The 16316-nt window shown below is 38.9% G+C and overlaps 1 protein-coding gene across 1 annotated transcript in view; it reads left to right on the forward strand.

Annotated features, from left to right (window-relative positions):
- The first annotated feature begins 3016 nt into the window (after positions 1-3016).
- LOC121324438 (LIM domain-binding protein 2) overlaps positions 3017-16316 on the forward strand; it is a 132555-nt gene continuing 119255 nt past the window's right edge. The window contains exon 1 of the mRNA XM_041266369.1: positions 3017-3071. Coding sequence (XP_041122303.1) covers positions 3052-3071 — 20 coding nt within the window. The 5' untranslated portion in view covers positions 3017-3051. The remainder of the gene's footprint in view (positions 3072-16316) is intronic.

Here is a 16316-nt window from a genome sequence, read left to right on the forward strand (position 1 = left end):
AACTGCAAACTTACCACATTAATTTGTTGAAACCCTGGAGGGAAAGGGAGGCCCTATTCATTGCGGGAGATAATGTAAAAATTTGGCAAAGCTGAGTGTCAGGCGTCTTTTGATGTGATAAAGAAGCGACTGTGTCAAGCTCCTGCACTAATATCTCCTGATTTCAGCAAAGAATTCATCCTCCAGACTGGTGCGTCTGACATAGGTCTGGGGGCGGTCTTGTCCCAGGAGATTGACGGAATAGAACACCCCATCTTGTACATCAGTAAGAAGATGCTCCCCCAGGAGCGGAACTACTCCGTCATCGAGAAGGAGTGTCTGGCCATTAAATGGGCTGTGCACTCCCTCCAGTATTATCTCCCTCCGGTATTATCTCCTGGGGCATTGTCAGCTAGCACTTTCACCTTGGACGACACACATCTCGCACTACTGAACTTGACGTTTTTACCACCCCGAAAGTGCAGCAAAGAGCGGAGAGTGACTCGCTCTATTGGGACATGTGATTTGTTTCTTTGGACTGTGTTCCCCATCAATAAAGTATGCTCCTCTACCATTGTTGGTATTGGGGTTGTTTGCACCTGTACCCGGGACTCTGTGATGTCTGTTCCACCACCACACTCACCACACCGTCACAAGCGGCAAAATAAAGTGGGACATTAGCATTTTCACCTGCTGATTTGCACCTCTTTCAAGTTAGCACTTGGCCATCATTAATCCTTTTAAATGATATTGAAATGTATTCAAATGAAGAAAAGAGCATGGAATTGGGTGGGGATCTGAAGTACTAAATACTAACATAATATTGAGATGTAAGGATTTTGCCTTGCACTTCATCAATTACTGACCCGCCAAAACTTTGCACCTGTTCTTACAAGGTGCAAACCATTGTAGAAGTGAGTAGTTAAGAGCTGTATAAAACCAGACATGTTCAGAGACCTGTCATTGGCCTCAGGGTGGCTGCTGTGGTCCACTTCCTGACGCGGTGATGCTTGGCTCTTGTTGAGGACAGGCAGGAAAACCTTTGGAGGAGAAAGGCAAGATAAAGAAGACCCTGCATATTCAAACCCAGGGTCACTTTGTTTGGAGTGCTTGAGGAGGCAGTGGTAGTCTCACTCTACAGGTCATCCTAGACCTAATAGCGGAATTTCACCTTTTTCAAATCCTGGCTCACTCACTGGCTCACTGTGTGACCTTAAGCAAGTCATTTAACCTCCTTGTGCTCCGTCTTTCTGTGAGATGTTGATTGTAAGTGACTCTGCGGCTGATGCATAGTAAGTCGCCTTGGGTAAAGGTGTCTGCTAAATTAACAAATAATAATAATAACTGAAGCCTGTCTTACTTTACGGAGCCGAGACCTGGAGAACCACGGTCACCACCACGAAGAAAATCCAGACTTTCATCAACACCTGCCTCAGAAGGATTCTGCGAATTTGCTGGCCAGACAGAATTAGTAATGAACAACTGTGGCAGCGGAGGAGACAGCAGCCTGCAGAAGAAGAGATCCTCCAAAGACGCTGGAGATGGATCAGCCACACGCTCCGCAAGCCTGCATCCAGCACCACAAGGCAAGCCCTCACCTGGAACCCGCAGGGGAAAAGGAAGAGAGGTCGCCCAAGGAATACATAGCGCCGTGACCTGGAGGCAGACATGAAGAGGACAGACCACACCTGGGTACAGCTGGAGCGATTGGCTCAGGACTGGGATGGCTGGAGAGCGTTTGTTGGCGGCCTATGCCCCAGGCGGGACAACAGGCGTAAGTAAGTAAGTAATGTTGGCTGAGCCTTTTCCAAATAACTCATGCTGAGTAACCTCAACCGTTAGGACTCTCAGCCCCTCCTCAGAAAATGTTTATTTTCTTTTCTATGTGCCAAGAGGACTTTGCTGGCTTTCCTCTGACATATTTTTTTGTTTGGTTTGATTTTTGTGATCCACAAATCTCATACAACTCCTATTGCTCTCTCTACTCCTAACTCACCTCACCTCACCTCTGGGCTGTAAGTGCGGTGCGGCCACTAAGTAGCCTGATGCACAGGCTGTGCTCATTTTGACCCTCTTTCATGATTGCAGCTCAGTATTTGTGCATGTTGAGTAATTTGTATTGCTCTTATGCTTACATAGGCCACTAGGCAATTTGGATTTTGCAGCAGTAATTGTTTGCACATCAGCCCCATACAGTCAAATGTCAGGATCTTCTCAGTACAGCTAATTGCATGTCTCCACATTATTGTTGGTCTGAGTTATTGCTCTGAGCTGGGCCAGACAGATTCTGGCACAGGGAATTACATACAATGTTGGGGACACAGCATTGTGCAGTCCACTTAATATGCATGATGAACAAGTTGAAAAACATTATTCTCTTACTGTGTTGCTGCTGTTTTCTCAGCCTCTGTTTTCATGCTATGCTTTCCTGCCACAAAGTTCACTTTAGCATTACGCATTTGCTGTAAATGCAGTACATAGGACTGGTGGGGCCATACATTGCCCTATTACCTTTAACAGAGGAAGTAAATAGTGAGAGTACTTCCCAAGAGTACATTTGCACTTTACACTTATATGAAAATAACCTTAGCTTTTCATTTTCTTAAAACTACTATAATAAACTTTGCAACAGTGTGTTATTTAATTGTACACCCTGAAAACAAAAATACATTGAAATCTCTTAATTCAATTAACAGTATGGCTGTGACCACCATCTGTGGAGATAGCAGCCTTTTCAAAGACATGTTTTCTTCAGGAGCATATTAGGTATGGTCATGGCACAGAAAAGACTTCTGACCTCATTAGGTTTACAATGCATTTTAATGTCTTTGAAACCCGGACTCTGTTGCTTTTGTTCACAGAAAGGGGGAGCTGGGCAGTAAATGTGGCACATTTCTAGGTCTGTCATTTGCATTTGCTGAAAGCCAATTCAGAAGCTGCAGACAAAGACCTTGATTTACTACCAGTTTGTAATTGCGATGAAGCTGTCTCTCTTTCCCCCTCATTACAAGTCTGTGTCTATACTCAAGAGGATTTAAGCTCTGTTTTCCTTCCCTGTGTAATTCAAGCAGCATGTTAGACCAGGACTCAGGGTAAGTCCTCTATGAGTATTAAACACAAGTGCTAGAAGCTTTTATAATCCAACGTGCTTGCTTTTTAATTTCTGTTACCTTTTCTAGATAGCAGGCCAACTGAACAGTTTTTTGTTGTTGGGTTGTTTTTTTTTTAGACTTAACTCAAATGTTTATCCTTATACTGTAATATGTTACTTGTTAGTTTAATCATTTCATATCTTAATCAATTAAGTGTAAACAAATGTAAACAATTTTCTTTTAAAAAAAAAAAGAAAATTGCTTTATTTTGACCGTTCTTGTTTTTATTTTGTTCGCATTCACGAATCATGATATTTGACATTGAATTGGTTCCTTGGGAATAACTTAAGTACTGGTAGTCACATGGTGATACAAAGACAAATACAAGTGCTGAGCAACTGATAGCAGGCTCAATCAAAAACCACACTTGCTAAATTTGTCTTGTTTATAACTGTGTTATATCTAGAGAATCTATTAAAGCATCAATGATTTAGCAACAAAATAGTATTTCAAAATGAGGTTACTGAAAAGTCAAAGTATTTCACTGGCTTTTTAAAAATGTGTTTATTTTTAAACAGCTTCTTATATTTAGGGGTAGATGTAAGTATAGGCACAATGCAAATAATTGTGGATGCAAAAATCAAATGGCATTGTGGCAAGTCAATTATTTTGCACTGCGCCCTATGTAAGCTTAAGAGCAATGAAAATTACTCAACGTGCACAAATAATGATCTGCAATCATGATAATGAGGGTCTCAGCGAGTGCATTGGTCAGCTGCACTTGCACAGTTAGGAGTACAGAGAGCAGTAGTCGCTGTATGATATTTGTGGAGCACAAACATACAAACCAAAAAGAATAGGTAGTGAGGAGTGTGGCTAGCAAGGGCAGCAAATTCCTCAGCAAAGAAAAGTTTTCTGAGAGGAGCTGAGAGGCCTTACGGCTGAGGTCATGGAGTTGTTTGGAGAAGCCTCCGCCAACATCAGTTATGCTAGTATCCTTAGGAAATGATATGTGCTGACCTGCCCTTTTCAGCATGACATCCCTCCAGACATTTCAACCTTGGTCTGAATGGAACCAGAGGCTAAGTAGTGTAGCGAGCACAGCACTTTCACGTGAGCAATGATAGCAGTCCCAAGATTGACATTGGTGTCTAGATCATCTCTCAATTCAGCTATTATTTCTAGGATGACCTGTGTAGGGTATTTTCTACCGTCTGCTTAAATCAGACTTTACGCTGCTAAACACAATTTATGGCTCATTATGGGGGTATTGCACACACAAATCACTTTGTGTGTATCCTTACACCTACCCCTTAGTTTTTTGTAGTTTTGGTCTTCAACATAGAGAAGCTTTTGTCATTAAGGGGTAGATGTAAGAATATGCGCAAAGTGATTTGCAGGTGGAAAATCGTGTTTAGCAGCTCGAAATTCAAATTTTAGCAGCCGCTAAAAATGCACCATACGTAAAGAATGGTGTTCATCTGCTGTTCATTTTGCCTTGCACTTATGCAATGGCTGAAAATCCAAAAACTTAACACCTTTTCTTACAAGGTGCAAACCATTGTAGAAGCGAGTAGTTAAGAGCTGTATGAAACCACACACCTTCAAGACCTGTCATTGGCCTCAGGATGGCTGCTGTGGTACATTTTCTGATGTGGCAACACTTGGCTCTTGTTGAGGAGAGACAAGAACAAGTCAGAGGAGAAGGGCAAGATGAAGAAAACCATGCATATTCAATCCCAGGGTCACTTTGTTTGGGATGGCGGAGAATAGGTGCTAAAGTGTTATTGTCTCACTCTGCAGGCCATCCTAGACCTAATAGCTGAACTGAGGGATGAGCTAGACCCCAGTGTCAATCTCGGGACCGCTATCCCTGCACATGTGAAAGTGCTGTGTTCTCTGCACTGCTTAGCCTCTGGTTCCTTTCAGACCACAGTTGCAATGTCTGGAGGGAAAGCCCAATCCACCTTGTCCAGAGTGCTAGGCACATTTCTGCATGTCTTGCTAAAAAGGGCAGGCCAATACATGTCATTTCCTAAGGATACTGGCATAACTGATGTTGGCTGAGGCTTTTCTAAACAATTCTGTTTCATGCTGAGTGACCTCAGCCGCAAATACTCTCAGCTCCTTCTCAGAAAACCTTTCTTTTCTTTTCTGTGCGCCAAGAGGACTTTGCTGCCCTTGCTGTGAAATTTTTTTTTTGGTTTGTGTTTCCATGCTCCACAAATGTCAAGTGCGGCCCCTAAATAGACCAATGCGCACATTGAGACCCTCATTATCATAATTGCGGATCATTATTTGTGTGAGAGTAATTTGCATTGCTCTTAAGCTTACATAGGGTGCAGTGCAAAATAATTGCCTGGCTGCAATGCAATTAGAATTTTCAATCTGCAAGTAGTTGCACTGCGCCTATACTTACATCAACCCTTATATGACAAATGAGTTGGATTTTAATAAAAGTGCTGGATCCACTCTGAATCTGAATATAAGTATTTTACCCGAGAGATTTTACTATACTATTGCACAAATTATTTTGAAATATTGAAAGAATATTCAATCGTAAAAACCCAATTTTCATCCCAGCACATAAAACTTTCTGCTACCCAGAGTGACAAGAAGGTAGAATGGACTACTATTTCATTGCTAAAAGAAGACTTGCCATTGTTTATGACAAATGTCTATCTGTTAGCTGTTTACAATGCAATCTTTCTTCTCAATCTCTACTTGTTCTGTGTTGTTAGAAGAAAAAGCTGGAATTAAGTGAAAGCATGCCATAGAGTCATCAAATTATGATCCGCTATATAACACATTTCTTGATACGATACTTGCAAATATGGAACAATAATCTAACCTACTGTTGGATGACAACACTAACTGTTTTCTTGGGTTATTGCTGGACCCCAAAACACATTGGCATGTGTGTAAGTGAAAGTAGTAGCAGCCAGCTGAACCTAGCATTTTAATTTACACAATCATTGAGCAGCATACTATGTTTAGTTATGATTTTTTTTTTGCATTGCTCTACCATACTTTTCTGTTGTCTCATGTACCATGCCTTTGGGTGTGTAGCAAAGCCAATAACGTACGTTCAACACACCAGAGAAGTGTGTATACTACACAAATACCCATGCAGCCTGTGCCATTGCACTTATAATATGGCTGTGAGGTGGAATTGGAAATTAGATTTAACTTGTGCATGTTTTGTTTTTACAGTACTGTTCATGGTTTGTGGCCAATTTAGAATGTGTAGTTTATGCATTTCTTCAAATTTTTAAGTATTAGTATCTATCCCAAGATAATTAAGACTGTTTAAAGGAAGCTAAATGCAAACAAATCTGTTAATTCTCACAGAGTTAATTGACATCACTGTAACGTGTGGCAGTGTCTAACATAAGATTTCTATTACTGTACTGTTTGCAGCTTCTCCTGGGAGTGAAAGAGGAGTGTGCTGTAGCACCGCACTTTGGCACTAGGGGGTACTCTTGTCTCAAGAGGAGGCTAGCCACACTCCTCAGTACCTTTTCATTAGAAGTCTTTGTACATAACCTTTGAGTTTTGAAAATGAATGTCAATATTATACACTTCACGCTTATTTTATTTATTTGTTTCGATCAAGTTGGTAAGATATATGCACCTGTTTTAGATTTTTGCTTATTAATCCTGTATCGACTGGTCAGGATGAACGGGTGCCCAGGGTTTTTAATTCATCTTTTTTCATGTCTGTGTTTATTAATCTTTGCACCCTAAAGGGTCTTTGCTTACTCTATATTCAGCTTTGCCAGATAGTTTTGCTGATGTTTGTTAGCAATGATATACATGCTTCAGTTTTTCAAATACTTTCTTGACGTTGCCCCTTTAATGTTGCTCGTTGATTTCAGAGCGGTTGCTCAAGCAACTTTACACAATAAGCTCCCAAGTGGCCATCCTCAAAATTGCTCAGCAAAGCCTACCTTTCAGAAGGGTTTTTTTTTTTTTGCCTTTTATTCCCTTGGAGGATCGGTGTGTCTGATTTTGCGTTCTATTTTCTGACGACCTGGACATTGTTCTCCACAGTTATTGTCAGAACCACTGTTAGTAAGTCATTTCGAAATTGTTGAGGATTTAGGCAACTCTTTTATAATTTATACAAATAGGCAACATTATTAGATTAGACTTAAGGACAGTAAAATGGTGTGTGTGTGTTTGTGTGGGGGGCGCTGTATTTATTTGATTAGATTTATTTGATTTTGTATTGAAGTCTTTAAAAATCTAAATAGCCGAATCAGCTTCTGTTTAGATCAACATAATATCCTGTTTGCTGCCATTTTAATTGTTTTTATTTAACAGGGTCTCATGGCTAAGGATATTGTGTTATCAGGGAGTTATTAATGCAAGTGCCCTGGAATGTCAGGTGCCAGATTTGATTGCAGGACCTCCGGGATAAACGATGAACTGCTTTCGTGCCCAGCCATTATAAATCTGACTTGAATTTCTATGAGCTGCTGGGGATTGGACTGAACCATAAAGAAAGCCAGAACCGAGGTGGTTTCTTAGCCACACAGTTACAGCAAACCACGTAAAATGATGTAAATCCTGTCTGTAATCCTCCCTGTAATGTTTACTTGCTCTTGATAGTAGCTGCAGTTGGTATACCTTTGACTATATTGAAGCTGTAGACCAAGACTTCTCAGTGCATTGTGGACTGCATACAACACAGTAATCAGTTCATCACCACTGAAAATATTTAATTACATTAAAACTAATTAAGGGGAGGGTGTCACCCTAACATGTATGTTTCATTGATTTCTATCTAATGAGAAACCAAAACAGAATTATAAGTCAGGAAAACTAAACCGCATCTCCTGTTCAGCTGGTAAAAACTCCATATAGTGCCTAAGTTCCCATCCCTGATAATTATAATTTTTTAAAATCTAAATGTGTATGTAAATATATTGATTCTTACAAGTAAGGGACTAAAAACAGCTGCTTCAGCCAGTTTATGTGCAGCCAGCTTTTCCATGTGCTTCTCCACAGAGAAAAATGGAAAAATCATCAAAAACCCAATTGCAGAAAAACAACAACAATAATAATAATAATAATAATAATAATAATAATAATAATAATAAAAAAATACTATGACTGTGTTTTGTGTACGCCGTATAGGAAAAAAGATTCTCCACTATTCACTATTACTTACTGGCTTGCTGTGTTATAAAAAGTAAACCTGGTATTTGCCTGGTACTGTGTTTCCTGATGGAGTATTCTGTGTTTTGCCTCATCCAGTGCCTTTGAAATTCAGTTTATTGAATCTGCATAGTAGTACTTCTAATGACAATGCATTGAGAGCATCTATAATTCAGTAATTTATATCTCTCAGTATTAATACACAAAACTGAGCACTTTAGCACACTTATCAACAGTTATTTGTTGCTGGAAAATGTATTTCAATAGATAAAATGGCATGCGCCTCCTTTGGCATATATTAGATTATATGAAGCCACTCTCATAACCCTTCGCACAATGCTGGCTGTTTATTTATTAGTGATTCCATCTTACTAGTGTCAGAGATTACAGATCTTTTTGAGGTCTCCACATGCATCTGTCTGCGCCACATCTAACTGCAAACCAAAGTTATTTTGATCTTCAGATCCTAGAGTACTCCTAAACCTTGATTACCATGTTCAAGTAATCCCCAACCCTGCTCCCTCTTTTGCTTACTGATCCTTGCAATGCCAACCAGTGAATCCCTGAATCCCATAGTCAAGCATAGGATGAACTGCATCGCCACCTACCTCTTCATTACAATATGTGCTGTATGCCAAAAGACGTCGATGAAAGCTCCCTGTAAAGGTAAGTATTGAATATATTTCCTAAACAAAAAAACATTTACCAATATAAAGCACTCATTCATGGATATGAAAGTCTTAAATTCATTAAAATGGCTCAATTGTTAAGCAGATCAGAAGTCAGTTTCCCAGTGTCTCCCTTAGTAAAGCCTGTGGTGTAAAAGCAGGGCAAGTCACACCATCGGGAGCTTGCGTATTTGAATCATGGTAGTGCTGAGACGCCAATCGAATATGTTGGCTCATGGGGTGAACTACACTAGCTTTTTGAGGACCTGCAGGCTGGGGAGGAAGGTGAGATGGGCTTTACCTCATTTAGCTTAAGTGACCGGAGACTTTGCAGCTTCAGCAGCATGGTAACATTCCTTACTCAGGGTTCAAGCGCACATAAAATGGTGGGTGAGAAGAGGCGATTGGCTTGACAATGGGAATGGAGGTAGCCCAGTGGTGTTTAGTCCTCCTGACCAGTATTTCTTTGAATATATTTTGTTTGTGATTTTCTAGTTTATTTTTGCTTAAATAAAACTGTAACAATGTTGTTTTTATTTATTTATGTTTTGGGTGTAGGAGCACACCGATTCATTCTAGTTGTGCAGCTCAGTAATCTATTGTAATATTTGTTGTATTGTACTTACTCACCAACTCCGCTTCAGAAGACAAGTTCATAATGTGAGCTGGAAGACAAATGCAGTGATTAAAGTAGACTTTTTGCGTCATGCCATTGTCTGGGCTAAGTCTTAGATCATAGCCTGACATGCGGATTGAAATCAACAAGCAACATATGATAACAGATGGTAGTGATTATACCATGTGATTATTATTTCTCATGAAAAATGACAAACTCCTCCAAAAACGTAAACATTCTGTGCATGCAGACCAAGCAGTTTATGCGAGTGAACAGAAAAAAAATGCCTTTTTGGTGCATGTCTAAAGCCTAATGCTGAGTGCTTGCCCTCTACTGTGTTGACAGGTTTATTCCAATACGATTAGTATTCATCATACTACATGTGGATTCACTCTTCCATTCATGCCAATGAAGCAGTACAGTCGGGTTATCTGTCTGAACCGACTGCTCTGCTCTGCTCATAACCGCTTGAAGCACATTATACAACTTTGGACTGTTTGATTTGAATATGATCTCTAACCCACAGTTTCCTTATAAAATAAAACAAGATCACAGTCCACAAAAAAGGCAAACATCAGTTTGTATACCAGTATGAACCTCAATATTAAATTAATATTTTACAACTAACATGGAAAGGAAATGCGCCAATGTTTGTACACTCCACTTACCTTCAAGTTATTGCTTAAATGTATTTACCACTAGGATCAAAGTAACTTGCAGTTTATATGTTTTATATCAGACTTTAGCTACATGTTTAACGTGCCAGAGAGGTAGAGGTATATCATTTATGGACAATTGTTTGTTTTTTTGTTTAAAGCATTGTGCAAACTATATAGGTCAGTGCTGAGCATATTAGGCACACAGACGAGATTGTTGATGGATCGATTTTGAACTTCCACTGGGATTAACTTGAAAGCAATTAGATATCATGTGTCAGCTACACAGTAGCTATGAACAAGACCTTTAGAATGCAGTCTGTCCAAATTACACAGGTGGAAGTGATGCTTCCGTGTGCAGGTGATGAATATCCGCACCAGGCTTGAGCTTTATGGGATTTGCATTGTTTTCAACATCCGGTTCCAAGTTGACTTTCAGACTGCAGATGGTAATAGTGGCTACAGATCTGGTTTGTAGTAAAATGTGTGAGCAACTCATTGCCAATGTGTTAATGTGCAGTGAGCTGCCATTGTAATATTATGCCATATGTCAGGATTATGTTAAGGTTTCTAAGGGTGCAATCTCCAGAGAGATACAGACTCTTCCAGTTGGGGAGCATTACTGGGTAAATGTTTACACAACCATGATAGTGGCCATAAAAATACGATTGGTAAGCAAAAGGAACAACACCTTGAAGAGAGTAATGAAAACAATAAGTGAGGGTAGTCGTGTATTGGATCTAAATCGACATATTTAAAAACGGGCCAGGAGTTTTTTTTTTTTTTAAAAAGAAATACATCCTGCAGTCTTCCACAATCATCACACAGGAGTTTTATGACAACTACAAAGTTAAACTACTGTATGTCTATTCACCAACTGTATGTCCAGTCCAATATATCTGTATGGTCTCTTCTCGGTATATACCTGTATGGCCTTGTACCATATTAAGCACAAATTACAATGAATTTGACGAATGCTAGCTGACCTTGGGAGAAAGTTTAAAACTGGTGCCCATCTACAGGAACATTTAAGTACATCAACAGTTTTATAATGACCTAATAAATCTGTTGGATTTTTTTTTTATATATATGATCATTCATTCTTATTCTCTGTAATAATTATTCCCACTCGATATGTGCTGGTTTTGTATTCGATTTCATGTGTAACAGTTATGCAGATAATTAAGATTATACAATAACATCTCAAACAAGGAAACAGACATTATTCGGTCGTCAAGGTTCATGCTACTCTTTTACAACAATGAATATTGATTAGATTATATTGTAGACCGATACGTAAAATTGCAACAACTTATAAACCTTAATTTACAGTTGATAGCCTAATACAGAACAAATGTCTAGACGAATCCCCCTGCCAAATGAGAGTATTGCTTTTGGTTCTAAGGAAATGTAAATAACTAATCTTCACTTCTGACTTATATAGTCTGACTGTCTCAGCTTACTGTGACGCTGCTAGATGTGGATGCTGTTTGGGTGCAGTTACCTTCAGGGATTGACATTAGTATCTGCAAGGAGCAATTGTTCTTTTTTTCATGATTATTTCAAACAAAAATACTTTAACAAAATCTAATTCACTTTTACCATGGTGATTGTTTGGAGCCTATTCTCCTCATGGCATAACAACTATGCAAAACTGGTGTGCTTTTAGACTCATGCTGTTTTAACGTAAGTACATTATTTATTGCATCCAATTGTATTCTCATACTGTCTGGAACACTTCATCCAGTTACAAAAGGAGTAATTTGAGTCATGCTTCAGGATTTGCACTGGATACGTCATACGACAGCTCATTGCTTCCAAAGACTAAACTCTCAAGAGAAAGCTAACCCCATGCAGTCTTCATGATAAGGGTGAAATTGTGTTTCAGTGATTTAAGAGTTATTAATGGGACTGACAAAGAAAGTGGGTGCAACTGCAACACAAAATTATGGCTCTTCTACCAAAACGACAGTATTGCAAAGACTGAAAGAGAAATTACAAAAGAAGAGAAAATGAAATAATGCTACCGCAATCTCTGATGAGTTGTTTTAATTCACACCATGTCCCTTTAAGGGTTCTGTATGTTTGTGTGTGTTTCAGATAAGAACATGCAAGACCTTTGCAATGCTGGCAATACATATTGTCTATGATTTACTGGAATTGTTTTGTAAGCTCTGTTTACTCATTTTCTTTTTGTTGGTTACTAAGTTTTAAATTTGTAGATTACAGTTGGACAAAGTAGTACAATGGAAAAATGTTAGTAGTAAATTGAAAACTAGATGATATTATAGTGTCAGACAGTAACTGCTCTTCATCATCACTTTCCCACTTTTTCACTTTCTCACTTTCCCATGTCTGTTTTGTGCTTTTCTCCAGAAGTGCTAATGTTGGCAGATGCCATCCTGTTTGGGTCAAGTGTGTTTTACGTTATTTTTCTATTTTTTTTCGCAGCCTTGCTATCCTTGTTTTGTTGTGTTATCCTGTTTTTGACATGTTTTCCTAATTCTTTATTCTTTAGCTGTAGAGTTTATGGCTTCCTAGGTACATTCTCTTTGTGTTATTTTCTCCAGTTTCCTTATTTCAGAACTAGTTGCTTGCCTTTTTTCTTCATTAGGCTTTGTTTTTATAATGCTGCAGCCAAAAAAACAAACAAAAAAAACCAACAGTGAGTTGCTGCTTTTCTGTTCTAAAAGCGGAGCCCAGACAGTAAGACAAAAACCGAAAAAAAAAAATGCCTTTTTGCAAGTTCCAGCACAATCTACAAGAAAACAGTATGTGATGGCTGATTTTCACATTCTGATCTTGTGACAGAGAGTGAATGAATCCTAGTCCTCAATCTCCCTCCTGACCTGTCAGGGCTCTGTATAACAGAAACAGTGTACCCTGTACTGGATGGTCTGGCAGTTCATTCCAGGATCAGTCAGAAGCCAGCCATCCAGGAAGGGGGCTGAGTCATAATAACAGAAGTCCTCGACTTACTATGGTAAGCGATGTGTCAGTCATGGATTGGAGGATACGTGATTGTACTAGCTATCGAAGGGGGTGTGACTAAGGGTATTTCAGGGGATGTGATGAAGCAATCTCTTCCTTTGCTATGGTTACTGCAAGGAACTGTAAAGGAGACCAAGTGTAAACGTACCGTGCGTGTTTCTTGTTTTGTTTGTTAGTTGTTCTAACTGTTGTTAATTGTCATTGTTAGATGGCTAACGCTAACCAGGAGCTGTCGCTACAGCCAGCACCAAACCCTAACTACACTGCACCACTGTTTCATGATGGTAGTCTTGCACCACACCTGCACAAAGAGCACTCACTGTCTGGAGAAGTGATCGTGTCTTTGTTGTGCGTTATTATTAGTGTCGTCTTATTTCGGGACTGAAATCCTTGTTTTGCACGAAGCAATACACATAGCTGTGTAGAGCCTGTTCTTATTATTGAATTGTTATTGACACGCAACCCAGCCAAATAAAGGAGCTGTTTAATTGTGTGTTTTGTCGTGTGTCTTTCATTTCTGGAGCACTACATAACCCCTGCACCTGCACACTGCAAACCACTTATTCACAGATCTACACATTGTTAAAAAGATATAGTTTCTTGTTGGCTGTTTTGTGAATTACTTGTATATCAATTGCATTCTTGCCTTTTCTTTTTTAGTTATAGTACTCATGTGGCTACATTTCCATGAGTTATTTTTATGTTATGTCATGAAAAGTTTTAGTGAAGTATATGTCAACAAAATTTTACTTACATGAGGATATTTCAAAGAGGAATTTCTAATAGACTTTACAAAACTTGAGGTCTGAAGAATGCAGTTCTCTACACCCAGTTCTGTCCTGACTCTGTGTAGTCTTGTAAAAAAATTACTGTACAGTACTTTCATATAAGATAAGATAGGTACAGTGTTTTTCATGATATCGTATCTATATATATGTAGCACAAACAAGATATGTCACAGACTGTGAGTAGAGGAAGGATGACAAACTCGATCAAAGGCTTATTGGTATGTCATTATCTTTTATGACATATCCTCCATATCTGTGTTTTATGTTCTGTTGACTTATTTCTTTCAATTAAACACATTCAGCAATGCAGAAAAACAGAAAACAATCCCAATGAAAGCGCTAAAAATCCACAAATGCTAAATATATGTGCCACACAGCAGTGGAAATTACCTCTTAAGATTAAGAACTACGTGCCAGAAAGGGCTGTAAATACAATCTATACTGTCTCCAAGAGTTTTGCTATCCATTTGCATTGTAATTTTTATTTTGAACTCTTCTTGTGTTTGCATTCTCATGCCGCTGTCATGCAGAATGTTTAGTGTTCCTGTCAAAAATCACGAACCCACTTGACCCCAATAAGTAACAGCTACCAACATTAGCACTAGAGAATTACTACCTCAATCATAAACAAAGTGGTGGGCACATCACACTTGACAGCGACACTGCTGATAAAAAGACAATGCTGACATGAGGCTTAATGTGCCTGCCATTAACAGACTGGGAAGTGACTGAGAATGGAATGAAGTAGTCCCCAGACAGGTTAAGATGCTTATAGATGTAGAACCAAACAGCACATTTATACGTACTGCAAATACCCGAATTGGATGATCCAAAGCAGCACTAACCACACCAGTTGTTTTTCATTCTTAACCTCAATCCTATATAGTTATATGACAGAGAAAAGTGTCTTCATTGGGAGAAGCAACAACTTGCATAAACATAGTCATATAAAAATACTGAGCGCCCTCAGAGAGTTGAGTTTGTAAACAGGGGGCAATGTCTTTGAAATCGCACAGGTATCTGAGAGGAAGTCTGCAGTCACACATTTTCATTAACAATGGTTAACCATGAAGCCAAAGCAGCATCCTGAAAATATATTGAAACTGTGTATGACTCCCATTGTTTCCACTGGAAACAAACAGAATAGGAGCACACTTTGCATTATTAGAAAGAAGATTAAAGTAGTTTGTATATTAATGTGTGAGAATTTGTGTGACTGGACACAAGAATAAACTTATGTTTGTTGAACAGTTGTGGATGTATGGGAATTCATCAGTGGCAAGCTGTCTGTGTTCTAAATATATATTAATTAGGGATGTCAATCACAGTTAACTGTTAACGTGTTAATTTAACGTGTGTTAATCGCACTGCTCTGTTTTGACCCTCTTAGCATACTGTAATTCATTCCCATGCGTGCTGTAAACATGCCTTCATGTCTTAAAATATGCTTTTTACTAGTTATTCTGCACAGGCAGCAACAACAGAACAACAAATGAAACCCGTTGTCATGCTGAATTTGGTCCCCCATGGAAATTGATCCTCCCTGGACTAATTTTCAGAAATTGTCCTATGAGAAATGATCCTCCTGGACTTATTTTCATACATTCAAATTAAGAATATAACTTTGCAAATTAGTTTTTTCTTGATTTTTTTTGGTGTTTTTTTCCTTCGAATTGAGTAAACAACACAAAAAATAATATGCAACAAAACTATAATATGCAACAAAACGAGCGTTGTTGTGGCAACATTTATAATAATAATAATAATAATAATAATAATAATAATAATAATAATAGTTTGAATGTTGGGTGATGTATTGTTTCTGACAAATATTGTTATATCCTGTCAAAACCAAATAAATATGTGTTTTGCTAAACAGACAAGAAGGAAACCGACAGTGCATAGCATTTATTTGAGAACTAATGTATCGATAAAGCAGCTGTCAAATTATTATTATTTTTTTAGTTGTAATACCTAAGGCTAGATAATTTTTAAAAATGCTACAGTTCTCAAAGGCAGATAATATTTTTAAAAAAATGCTCAGTTCTAAAATGTATAATGTAATTATAGCGATTTCAATGTGGGACCCTTTTCAATGGGGGGGGGGGGGGGGGCACCGAATTTTGTGAGTTGGGGGGGGGGGGGGGGGGGTGGGTGTCAGCGTCGTCAGACCCTGGACCTTTTTTTATGGGGGGGGGGATGACTGGACCTAATAATGAAAATTGGTCCGGGGGGACCATTATTCGCGCGACACCGTCACTTTCGTCAAAGTACTTTGTTTTAAATTCAGGATTTCTGCAAGACTGTGAATCAGCTCATGATGACCGTCCATAACTAGGGGTCACGGGCCCACACCCAATTGA

The sequence above is a fragment of the Polyodon spathula genome, chromosome 1 (genome assembly GCF_017654505.1).
Source record: "Polyodon spathula isolate WHYD16114869_AA chromosome 1, ASM1765450v1, whole genome shotgun sequence".
In the NCBI taxonomy this organism is placed as follows: Eukaryota; Metazoa; Chordata; class Actinopteri; order Acipenseriformes; family Polyodontidae; genus Polyodon; species Polyodon spathula.